The sequence below is a fragment of the Lepidochelys kempii genome, chromosome 3 (assembly GCF_965140285.1).
Source record: "Lepidochelys kempii isolate rLepKem1 chromosome 3, rLepKem1.hap1, whole genome shotgun sequence".
In the NCBI taxonomy this organism is placed as follows: Eukaryota; Metazoa; Chordata; order Testudines; family Cheloniidae; genus Lepidochelys; species Lepidochelys kempii.
Window position 1 is genome coordinate 158,385,367 of NC_136382.1, and position 12,792 is coordinate 158,398,158.

The following is a 12,792-nucleotide window of genomic DNA, read 5'->3' on the forward strand; positions in this document are numbered from 1 at the left end:
AGCCAAGAGCCCGTTCTTGCTGCGAAATGGGAGTTGTGCTTAAGCCCTGCAGGAGCTGTGTGGGATAGCTGTATCACATATCTCCCATCAGGAACCACAGCTTTTGGGGGAGGGATAGCTGAGTGGTTTGAGCATTGGCCTGCTAAACCCAGGGTTGTGAGTTCAATCCTTGAGGGGGCCATTTAGGGATGGGGGCAAAAATTGGGGATTTGCCCTACTTTGAGCAGGGGGTTGGACTAGATGACCTCCTGAGGTCCCTTCCAACCCTGTGATTCTATATTCTATGACCTCCTGAGGTCCCCTCCAACCCTGATATTCCATGATTCCTTTTAGACCCTCCTTTAGGATGCAATCCTACAGAAATACAGGGGGCAGATCCTAAGCTAAGTGAAGTTACTGCAGAGCTATGATAGTTTACATCAGCAGAGGATCTACCCTACGGATTCTGATTCTCCATTGCCCTGCGTCTTTAGTCATTTCCATCAGGGCAAAGTAGGTACCCCATTGGAAAGGTAGTGGTTTGCACCCTCTTTGTACGGATGCAAATAACCAACAAGGGGCAGGGGAGCATCCAGTCCAAGTCACGTCCTCACTTTGGGAGAAATGTACCCCTGTGCCGAAGGACACTACAACACAACCCTAGGCACCACTTAAGGCTCCAAAACAGGATGTAGGTAGAACTGAAATGGCCTTAAACACACTGGCCATGAGCAGGCCCTCTGCACAGAGGTGCATCTAACCCTCCAAGTACTGGCATTAGAATCCTGAAAGCTACGGTTATAAAATATGCTACTTAGGTTAGAGAATTAATTTGAACCCACCTTGTTCTGAAGCTTCTTACAATATTACTATTTCTGGTATCTATCTTAGGACTGCCTCCTGAGCTTTGGAAGCTCAGCAGGGTGTGTATTAGATGCAAACAGCAGCCCATGTGTGGGTTAGGCAATGACCCAGGGATCTTCTTTGTGAAAAAGGAACTGAAGTTGAGGGTTTAAAATAGTGCAGCAAGTGATATACATAGCAAGATCAAGCTGAGGTTGGAAAATGGATCGTGTATCTTTAACCCACAGAAGTAGAAACCTTTTTTTTTTTTTGCTAGTTAACAATGGAAACTTTTTTTTTTTTTTTTAGTGTTTCCCTCCCGCGGTCCTGCCAAGCAATAGAAAGGAAAGGAAAAAAAAAAAAAAGAAGAAGAAAAAAATGAAACTTGTTCCGCTGAGTTCAACCCCAGACAGGCTCACAACTTCCTTCCTGCCTTCCTACTCCCCGCCCCTCCTCGCTCGCCCGCTCGCTCGCTTTTAATCGCACATTGAACAAACATTCAAGAAACTGCAAAGCTGAAAGGGACAAGGCTGATCGCGCGGTTGGCGGGGAAAGGATCATCAATTAGCAAAACAACAGACCGGTGAAGGCAAGCCCCCACGAGTCAACAAAAAAGAAACTAGCCCATTTTTTAAAACCCCTCTCCTATAGAATATAGACGGCTACATTTTAAAATCCTGATCTGGATGAGGAAATGATTTCTGGAGCATTTTGTGTGGGTCTCAGTTCCTGCGGGTGTTTCAAGGGGATGTGAACTAACAGGACTGTGAAGTCTGCATGAGTCCCTGATCTACCAGGTAAGGGTGGACTGTTTAATTCGATTTTTTCCCCTTGGCTTTCTCTCGATTAAGCGGATTTTTCTTTATCTGGGAAGAACAGCAGGGCAGGGGGGTTGGATCATGGAAAAAAAAAAAGTCGCACACGTTTCACAATGTTTCTCAAACGTGCCTCTATGCAAATGCCATTTCAAGCCGCCTTCTTCACTCTTTAGTGAGTAACTGTAGTATTTTCACCCCCTGGCATTAGCTCGTGCATTATGCTGCAGGCAGGAGCAAAATACCTGCCTTTTCGGGCAAGCGGAGCGGTAGCAGCAAATGCCTGTTTGAAAAGATGGTGGTGGCAAAAGGCAGTTAGATCATTTTCTGTGAAACCTGTGAACTGGTTACAAGAAAAATACAAATAGGCTCGTGTGCGCTCTGGAGTTCTCTCCAGGGAGGAGAAAGCAAGCTGTCAGCAAAACCACTCAGCCGTCCGCCTTACAGTGCATCTCCGGCCAGGACGTGAGTATGAAGGGCTCTCGGTTTGCTCTCCCACTACATAGCAGGATAGGGGCGTTCAAATGTATTTCTCCTGAACGCTCCGAGAGAGATGGGCATGTACACACACACGACATCTGCACACACCTGGACACTCACCCGTTTGCACATTGTCACAACGTGAGCCAGTGCGAGCAGCAGGCTGTAATTCTAGAGATGCATAGGCACCTGTATACCCCGCTGTACACGCACACCGCTGCAAATTATACCCCGGAGCGAATAGATGCCTTTTAATTAATATTAATACGCAAGACAAAGGCATTTAGCAGATAGAGTCACAAGGACACACAGAAATATACACGGACATACAGTTGCACACAGTACATTTACATCTACAGCTTGTGTATGCACACGTGCATATAAATAAACATTGACGCTTACACACAACACACTCATGCATATCTTTCATACATAGAATTCAAATGCTCCAAAGGGAAAAGAAGGCGTAATTCTAGCTATACATACAAACATACATGTACAAAGAGAGGCACCGAGCTAATATAAACAGATGAAGACACATGGACAGAGGGTCACCCACGCAGGAAGAATCACATACACACAAAAGCACACAGAGCTGCAGCACACACCCATCCAGATGTCTATACAGGGAACACAAACTGGACATGCGTGCCCAAGAGTATATGTAAGACTAATTCAAGAGATGCATACACAATCTTATACCACACAGTGGGGACAGACACAGGGTAAACACATCTAGATCTAACATACATGAAACTGCACAAAGCCATGCAGATGCACACAAACACAGAGAGCCAACAGCAGACATATGGATGCATAGTAAACAAAACCACACAAAGGCATATAGACCTATCCACACTTACACTGAAAAGAAACACATTCTCTAAGGAGAACCTAATTTGATCTTCATGTCATATGGGGACAGACATATACACACATACCCACAGCATAGACAAAGGCACACCAGTACTTACGCATATTTAAGCCAAAATCTTTTAGTCAAAACTTGAAAATTGTTATTTAGAAATTCTCTTGTGGTGCTGTATGGGAGTTGTAGTTTGAGTGCTTCATGCCCCCATTCTCTTCTATAGGCTGGGCTCCTTGGCCAGGCTGCGCGCCTCTCCTGAGACACAATAGTTTGCCCACTTGCTGAGCCAGTCCATCCTGAGAGATGTAGTGTGGATGGAGAGGGAGCCAAGAGGAGATAGGAGCCATGAGGCAGGTGAACTACAAGAAGTGTGTGTTTTTAACAAAAAGTTGAATTTTTCCACAGAAAGCAGACATTTCTGTGAAAGATTTTGTTTAGTTGAAGTTCCAGTTTTCCATTGAAAATCAGTTTTGACAGAAGAATTTTGATCAGCTAATGTGAATAGATGTAGCGTGCACACAAATGCAGGTAACACATGCACAAGGCAGTAGAAATACACAGGCAGAAGTTGTACAGAGTCAGCCAGAAACCCCTCCAAACAATGAAGTAGACAGGAACAGATGTAACCAGATGAAGAGACATACAAATACACACCTGAAGTAGTATACATAGGTATATTTGGCATACTCCATGCCTTGCAGAGAGACACACCTAACATACACAAAGCTACAGATATGCACAGGGACTGAGCAAATAGACACAGGTGGGGATACACTCAGATAGAGTGAGACACACATACACAGTAAGTGGATTCAGGCCCTGAGGCATACACACACACAGAGGCAGTAGATATATATGTACATAATCGACTCCTAGCACGCGGAGGGCCACAGCAAACCACACCACAGTCACTTACCCTTTGCTCATGGGCCGAGTCTGTGCCTTGTCCCATGCCCATAGCGCTGTTGCTCCTGGCTCCAGGCTCATGGCTCTCTCTCTCCTCTCCAGCTGATTTGTTTATGGAGCTTTGGGCAAGGGCCAGGCCAGCTCCTCTGCCCCCCTGCGGCTTCCCAGGCGATGGTGCTGCCCCCGGCCCAGGGAGGACCCCGGCTGCCCGGCAGAGGCTGACCCAGGAGGAGAAGGAGGAGGCGGCTTCCCCCGCGAGCGCCCGGGCTCAGTACTATGGCTGTGTACTGCTATGCGCTCAATAGCCTGGTGATGATGAATAGCAGCAACGAGGTGAAGAGCGGCGGTAGCCGGAGCAAGACGCCTCCCCCCTTGGGGCAGGTGCTGCAGGTCCCGGAGCGGCACGGCAGCTGCTGCCCGCTGGCCACGCTCAGCCCGGGCGCTGGGAGCCCCAGCTGCCCCCGGAGGAGCTCGGCCTTCCTCTTTCCCCAGGGGGAGCAGCCGCCGCCAGAGGAGCCGGGGAGCGCCGGGACTCCCGGGGGCGGCAGGCTGCCCAGCAGCCCGAGCTGGCTGGGAAGGGAAGAGCTGGCGCGGCCCCGCCAGCGGGAGCTGCAGAACGTGCAGGTGAACCAGAGAGTGGGGCTCTTCGAGGCGCACATCCAGGCGCACAGCTCCGCCACCCTGCACCTCAAGAGCCCGCGGCTGGGCAGGAGATCGCCGTCCCCCATCCCGCCCCGCCGCAGCCGGCCCCCCGGCGGAGCCCCACAGGAAGCGCCCAGGAAGGAGGAGGACAAGGACCCGAGAAGCCCCTTTCCCTGGCCGGAGGTGGAGAGGAGGATTTGGGGCCGCGTAGCGCAGGATCCCGGAGAGATGGAGAGGGGGCATGAGCCCACCAGAGCGCAGGTTTCCGGAGAGACGGAGAGGGGGGGTGGGCTCTGTGGGGCGCAGATTGCCAGGGAGACGGAGAGGGGGAGCAGCACTCTTGGAGCACGTTGCACAGAGGAGATGGAGAGGGGCGGTGGGGTGCCCAGGGCGCTGGGAGCGGAGGAGACGGAAAAGAGGAGCGGGTCCTGCGAACAGGAGGGACCGGAGGAGAGGGGGAAGTGGAGAGGATCCTGCCAACAGGAGGGACCAGAGGAGTGGGGGAAGTGGAGCGGGTCCTCTAGGGCACAGAACTCAGAAGTGATGGAGAGCAGGAAGAGGGTTCACACAGCGCAGGGCTCGGAAGAATTGGAGAGGAGGAGTGAGTCCAGTGGAGCGCAGAGCTCAGGGGTGTTGGAGCCAGGAGCCGGGACCCACAGCATGCAGGGCTCTGGGATGATGAAGCCAGGAGCCGGGACCCACAGCACGCAGGGCTCAGGGGTGATGGAGCAAGGAGTTGGGACCCACAGCACGCAGGGCTCAGGGGTGATGGAGCAAGGAGTTGGGACCCACAGCACGCAGGGCTCAGGGGTGATGGAGCAAGGAGTTGGGACCCACAGCACGCAGGGCTCAGGGGTGATGGAGCGAGGAGAGGGGACCCACAGCGCGCAGGGCTCAGGGATCATGGAGCAGGACAGAGTGTCCCTAGAAACTCAGGGTTCTGCATCAACAGAGGAGGGGAGCGAGAACTGTGGATCAAGGGGCTTGGACACTTCAACTGCCCCGGAGCAAGGGAGGGGTGAAGAACAGCATTGCCCCCCCAGGACTGGCTGCTGGGGGGAGCTCAGGAGTCTGCTGGCCTGGGCTGGCTCTGCGGAGGAGCTGCGCCCAGTGCCTGGGAGCTCCTTGGGAGCAGTGGATCAAGCCTGTGCCCGGCTGCAGCAGGACCACCCTGGAGACCATCAGCTGCTGGTGACAGTGGCATCCACAGAACAAAAGGGGAAACCCCTGGGGGAGGGCTGCTGCGGAAGCAGCATCCCTGCTGTCATCATTACTGACCTAGGGGGTCAGGAGGAGGAGGCCGGGGAGAGCCCCCAAGTGAACATGCCCATCAGGAAGCTGTCTTCCTCTTCGGCTTCTTCCACTGGTTTCTCCTCATCCTGGGAAGAGTCCGAGGAGGACATCTCCAGCGACCCCGAACGCACCTTGGATCAGGCCCCGCCCTTCCTGCAGACCCTGGACCAGCACAAACCCAGAGTGGTAAGTCCAGCCCAAAGCAGCTTCCCTGGGGTTGTGGTCCCCAGTGTTGGCTCTAGTACTGGTACCCCAGACTCCACCATGGCTCCTTCTCTCAATGCTGGGCCTGGGACCAGGGCCAGCCTCCCTAACCGTAGCCCACCCACTAGCTTCTCCTGTGTCCTCGCTCCCCCATCCTGGAACTTGGCTGCTCACCATGCCAGACTGCGTTAGGCTGCGGACAGGTAAATGACGGGCAGGGCCCACTGACTGGGGTAGCTGAGGTCTGGTAAATGGATACTGTTGCCCCAGATCCTTTGGGAACCACTCTTCTAATGCATCATCACCCTGGCAATTATAGTAAAAGACCTGCCAGTAGCCCTTCTTTATCTCAGCTGGGGTGCTGCCTCATTAGCCATCATTATTAACCACAAAGCCTGTGTGCTTATTAAACTCTGATGAAAGACAAAGCCAGAGTCAAACTCTTTCTGTCCTGGCTGAGATTATATTGATTGGTAGGTGTTTAGAAGATGCTTGCAGTCATTTAAGAGAAACTTTCTCTCTCTCTATCTCACACACACACACACAAAACCCATCACTGGTAACAATATGTTGATGGTCATCAACTGCTTTTAGGAGAGATCTTGCACAACCCAATGGAATGCCCAATCCTGTAGTACTTAGGCAAAACTCCTAACCAAGGACTGCAAGCCTGGTTGCAGAGAATTTACGTAGAACTATTTATTATTCTTTTAATTTCAGACTATGATGTGGTTCTTCTCACCGGCACCAGTTTTACACTAGTGTAACTTTTGAGGAGTTTGCCCTGATTCACTTGCACATTTCCTCTTCAGAATTTCTATCTATCTATCTATTTATCTATCTATCCATCCTGCTGCCCACCAATGTGGCATTTGCAAACCTTTCACATAAAGTGAATAGCAATAATGAAATCTCTAATACATTTCATGGACTCTCTGGCATGTCTCCATTTTTGGAGTAAAAACTTTGCTCAGAGTAGCATTTAACATTTGTTATTAATTTATTTTATATGTTTATTTGAGGTTGGTTTATTTTGGGGTTTATTTGGTTGGTTTGGGGTTGCTTGGGGTTTTTTGGGTAAGGGGGAGGTGCGAGTGTTGTGAGTGTCATTCTTGCGAGGGTGGAAAGGCCTTTTCAAAGAGGAAGGTTTTGCAGCATTTCCTAAAGATGGTCAGACTCTGGATTCACCTGATCTTCTCTAAAAGATTGTTGGATCCTCTGGACAAAGCATGCTTTTTCCTTAGCTCTCACATGCTTCGTCCTGAGCTTTGTGAGGTGAATTGTCCCAAAGGAGCAACGTCACAGTGTTTCAGAGATCGAAATTCGGTCTTTAATGTAGCTGGGACTGATCCACTAATTGCTTTAACATTTAGGACCAAAGCCTTTAAACTGTCAAATCCTGAAAGCGCCCACAACTCTCATTAACTCTAATGGGAGATGTGAGGGCTCTCTAACTCTAATGCGAGATCTGGAGCATTCCTCATGATTCGGTCCATTATGTTTAAACAGCCTTAGGCATATGGTAGTGAAACTCCTGTTGACGGCAGTGGTATGAGTACAGTAGAACATAAACTGAATAGAAGGATCAAGCCCTCAAAAAAGGATACTATGTGGTTTGTGAACAACTATCAGGCTGAAACATAAATGAAAAACACCTTTTTTGGCTGCTTTTTTCTTCTCATAGCAAGGATCCAGGCCCAATTCTGTGGAGGGCAGAGAAGCAGCTGGGCAGAAACACTGTTGGCAAATGCTGTAACTCTTAATGTTTTCAAATAGTTCGACATATTTAGATCCTTTAATCACTCTCTGGGCTCCTTGTTTTGTGATATTCCTCTAGCTGACAAATTTTTGTTCTGTGCATATTAGTTTTAGTAATCATTGTCCATCACTGACAACTGTGATCAGCAATAAGTCCTGCTGAACCTGTGCTGCAGATAGTTGAGTGCTAGTGTGAACGGGACAAAACCAGCTTCCTTGAGTCTCAAAACTAATTTCTGTGCAAAAGTGGCAAAAAAAGCTTTGTTTCATCCTTACTTGTGGACAAGTGGTTTTCTAAGCTGTTTCAGCAGGACTCACTGCTGACAATGGGCCTGATTCAAAGCTCTTTGAAGTCAATGGAAAGACCCCTATTGACTTCAGCGGACTTTGGTCAGGCCCAGTGGTCTAGCAGTGAGTTTGCTAGCATAGGTAAGATTAATTTGTATTATCAAAGGGTCAGATTCTGATCTAAATCTGGTGGAACACCAGAGTAACTCGATTGACTTCAGTGGGATTACTCCATAGAATCATAGAATCATAGAATATCAGGGTTGGAAGGGACCCCAGAAGGTCATCTAGTCCAACCCCCTGCTCGAAGCAGGACCAATTCCCAGTTAAATCATCCCAGCCAGGGCTTTGTCAAGCCTGACCTTAAAAACCTCTAAGGAAGGAGATTCTACCACCTCCCTAGGTAACGCATTCCAGTGTTTCACCACCCTCTTAGTGAAAAAGTTTTTCCTAATATCCAATCTAAACCTCCCCCACTGCAACTTGAGACCATTACTCCTTGTTCTGTCATCTGCTACCATTGAGAACAGTCTAGAGCCATCCTCTTTGGAACCCCCTTTCAGGTAGTTGAAAGCAGCTATCAAATCCCCCCTCATTCTTCTCTTCTGCAGGCTAAACAATCCCAGCTCCCTCAGCCTCTCCTCATAACTCATGTGTTCCAGTCCCCTAATCATTTTTGTTGCCCTTCGCTGGACTCTCTCCAATTTATCCACATCCTTCTTGAAGTGTGGGGCCCAAAACTGGACACAGTACTCCAGATGAGGCCTCACCAATGTCGAATAGAGGGAAACGATCACGTCCCTCGATCTGCTCGCTATGCCCCTACTTATACATCCCAAAATGCCATTGGCCTTCTTGGCAACAAGGGCACACTGCTGACTCATATCCAGCTTCTCGTCCACTGTCACCCCTAGGTCCTTTTCCACTCTAAGTGAGACCAGAATCTAGCCCAAAGAGTCTCCTGAAAATCTGGGGGAGGTTAGCCAGCATTTCTTTTTGCTTGGCTAATCCCCATAATAGTTGCTGGGTTGCAGCCTACGTGGGGATTCCCTACTATAGCATGAAGTTCCACTGTGGCTTTGATCCCCTGCTTTGCCATTTATAGTGAACTTCTCACGAGGATTATGAGCAAATGTCTGGTAATCCCGTGTTGTTTTGTGCAGATCCTTGATTAACTAAACATGCCCAACCCCCAACTCTGTGTTCGCACTGCAAACATTTGAGAATCCATAATGACAACAGAAAAGGGCCACTTGAATGGTCTCTGGTTGTACACACATTTGTTTTCATGGGTTTACCAATTTCTATTCGACAAAGAGTAACTGTCTGGAAATGAAATATACAGCGAAGGATCATGCATAAGGAATTCCGACTACAGATGATACTAACATTTTTCTGACAAGATAAACCCTAGTGGCCAAATCCTCAGCTGATGTAAATCAGTTGAGCTCATCAGTGGCATTGTGTTGAATTATACCAGCTGGGCCTGAGTATGTGCATCTGCAATTAGTGATATTTGTGTGGGTGGGAAAGGTTACAGCACCTGAAAAGGAGGTAGCAATGAGCAACCGGAAAGTGGTTCTCACTGGAGGTATGTTCGGGGGTTGTATGCTTCATGCTGGGTGTTTACAGATTCAGTAAACAACAGGCTCACTTCTGCCCTTCCTTTCTGGTGTCTATCTGGCTAGAAAAGCTATCTGGGATGTCCGGCTGTCTATTGTTGTTCCTCTTTGTGTTCTTTGTATGGTGGGGCAGACAACTTCCTTCAGCTGGACTTCAGAACTCATCCTGTGTTGATGTTGCAGATATGCTGCTGTCTAAGTGTATTTTGCAATCTCCACTATCAAGCCAGCTAATCAGACAATAATCCTGTGAATGATTGGGAACATTAAATTGTTTTGCATGAAGAATGTGGATAGGTTAGTCACCTCCTTTAGAGACACGACACATTTAGGAATGATATTTTCTGTATAACTCTATAGTTAGGTACCTCCACAGATCTCTTTGCCACTCCCCTCCTCCTCCCCCCCGCCCAACTGATGAGGAGAGACCTACCTCTCCTGTTTCAGTCTACTCAGTAAACTGCCTGTATGTAAAATGCAGTGGGGCCCTGCAGGATGAATGGTGTTAGAGAAGATTGAGACAGAAAATATTATTAAGGAGTGTGTTAGTGATTCTCAGTGAAATGACAATAAGCAAATTAGACCTTTTTTTATAGTAACTCCTCCCAAGGTTTAAATAAAGTGTAAACTGTGCGCGGGTTTCAGGCACTGTGGTTTTTACTGGGCTGCAGATAGTTGCTTGGGGGAAACCCCACCCCCATTTGTACCAGCTTGCAAGGCTCGAAAGGCAGCAGAGTGATTGCACTTCTTAAGCAATGTAGGAGGAAGAGCCTGTCCAGGGGAATCTGAAACCCAGTGTGCTCCACAGAGTTTCTGGGCCGGCAGTGCGACTGTGGGCAGGCTGGGGAAGGAGAGGGAGTGTGGCCAGTGGGTCCACATGACCTGCAACCCAGCTGCTACTCCAGTCTGGGGGTTGTCTAGCAGCCACCCCCATAGACATGCCAGTGCTTTGCATATTGGGAAGGATTCCTTTCTTTTGTCACATAGGCTCTTTGCTTAGGAGGTGGGGAGAGGGGCTTACTATCCCAGCAGCTGTGCCCATTCAACTCCCCATTGGAGACAATGCAGCTGCACATACAGCAGAGTGGATGATCAGACCCCTGCAGAGGATTTCACCCTCATTAGGCACCTGATCCTCCTGTCACAGGGTAGATGTAACTCCCATTGCCTTCAGTGGAGAATATGGCCCTGCACGTGTTTCTTTCCAACAGGAGCCCTATTCTCCTGCCACAGGATCTGAGTAACTCCTGCTGCAGTCAGTGGAATTACTCATGTCTTGCAGCAGGTGACCTGGCCCCCTTAGCTGGTTAATTCTCCACTCTGACTCTTAAGCAAAAGACTGGTGCAACGTGTTATTGCTTACTATCTGATCACTATGGTGAGTCGCTGCTATCCAAGCAAAATCCTTGATTCCTCAATAACTCAGCAGCCGGAGAGAAGCAACACTTAGTTTGTCAGAACATCCTGTAACTATTTCCGTTAAGAAAACAAAGGCTTTAAACCCACCCCCCACCCCTCCCGGAAAAAGTAGCATAAGATGCCCTTAAGCCAGAGGTGGGCAAACTACGGCCTGCGGGCCACATCGGGACTGTCCTGTCTGGCTCCTGAGCTCCTGGCCCGGGAGGCTAGTTCCCGGCCCCTCCCCTGCAGCCTCAGCTCACTGCTTCGCTGGTGCAATGCTCTGGGCAGTGGGGCTGCGAGCTCCTGGGGCAGTGCAGCTGCAGAGCCTGGCCTGACCCGGTGCTCTGTGCTGTGCGGCGCGGCTGCCTGTCCTGGTGCAGCCACACCACCAGCCACCAGTGCTCCAGGCAGTGTGGTAAGGGGGTGGGGGGGGAGGTTGGATAAGAGGGCAGGGGAGTTCGGGGGGGTGGTCGGGAGCGGGGGTGTGGATAGGGGTCGGGGCGGTCAGAGGGTGGGGAATAGGTGATTGAATGGGAGCAGGGGTCCTGGGGGGCAGTCAGGAAGGAGAGGAGGGGTTGGATGGGGCAGAAGGGGGCAGTCAGGGGACAGGGAGTGGGGGGGTGGATGGGGCAGGGGATCCGGGGGGGGCAGTCAGGAAGGAGGGGGGGTTGGATGGGGTAGCAGGGGCACTTAGGGGTGGGGTGACCAGGGGCGGTCAAGGAGAAGGGGTGGTTGGACGGGGTGGGGGGTCTGGGGGAGGTCAGGGGACAGAGGGCAGGGGGCCGTCAGGGAATGGTAGGGTTGGATGGGGCAGAAGTCCTGGGGGGGCTGTCAGTGGGTGGGGGCCGGGCCACGCCTGGCTGTTTGGGGAGGCACAGCCTCCCTTAACCGGCCCTCCGTACAATTTCAGAAACCCGATGCGGCCCTCAGGCCAAAAAGTTTGCCCCCCACTGCCTTAAGCATTCTTCTTCCTAGCCTTCCCCGGCACTAATGCAGAAACTGAGGGACTCTGAACCCTGAAGTGTTGCAATCACAAAACTTGCAGCAAGTTCAAGAACTCTGGCTCTCTCAACAAGCATCGTGTAATCGCCACTGGCCTAGAAGTATGGAGTTTCCATTAACGTGAGCTAAATAGTGAAAGCTTTTGGAAAGTGCATATGTGATTACTGCAGCAAGGGGAATATATTTATTTGTGTGCCTGACTGGCAGTGACTGTAAAATATTTCTGACATGAGACAATGTAGCTGTGCCAAGCTCCAGCCAGGCACCAGGCAGACCCCTTGCCTTCTCTCTAGGGTGTTCCAAAGCATTGTCTGACAGAAGCACTCCTGATTTGCTCCCATAAAATAAATCAATCAAATTCCATGTTTTCATTCCCATCCGATATGTCATTTTAATGAGGAAGTAGCTGTGTAATAGCAAGTATTTCCTCACAGGGCTTGCTGGGGATGATGCTATGCAGAGCCCCCTGCCACACGGTTCCCATCTGACCTTGTTCTCTCATCCTGCATACCCCCAAATGCATTGTGGTGCGGTGGAAGCGCTTCTATAAGAAGGTGGATGATACCATTTTGGCTCCCTTCTCTTCAGCAGTTTTTGAGCCAATGGAGGAGGATTTTTACTGCATTCACCCCCCTCCATGTCCTATAGCATAGGGATTATATGGCACATATTACACCCTTTTATTATAGGC

The 12,792-nt window shown here is 50.0% G+C and overlaps 1 protein-coding gene across 3 annotated transcripts in view; it reads left to right on the plus strand.

Moving 5' to 3' along the window:
* The first annotated feature begins 1,268 nt into the window (after positions 1-1,268).
* ITPKB (inositol-trisphosphate 3-kinase B) overlaps positions 1,269-12,792 on the plus strand; it is a 112,334-nt gene continuing 100,810 nt past the window's right edge. Inside the window, exons 1-2 of one of the 3 annotated variants that reach the window (XM_073338692.2) lie at positions 1,269-1,619; positions 3,994-6,012. In XM_073338692.2, coding sequence (XP_073194793.1) covers positions 4,168-6,012 — 1,845 coding nt within the window. In that variant the 5' untranslated portion in view covers positions 1,269-1,619; positions 3,994-4,167. Of the gene's footprint in view, positions 1,620-1,781; positions 2,103-3,993; positions 6,013-12,792 lie in introns of those variants that run through there. The other 2 variants (XM_073338694.2, XM_073338693.2) reach the window with 2 other exon arrangements.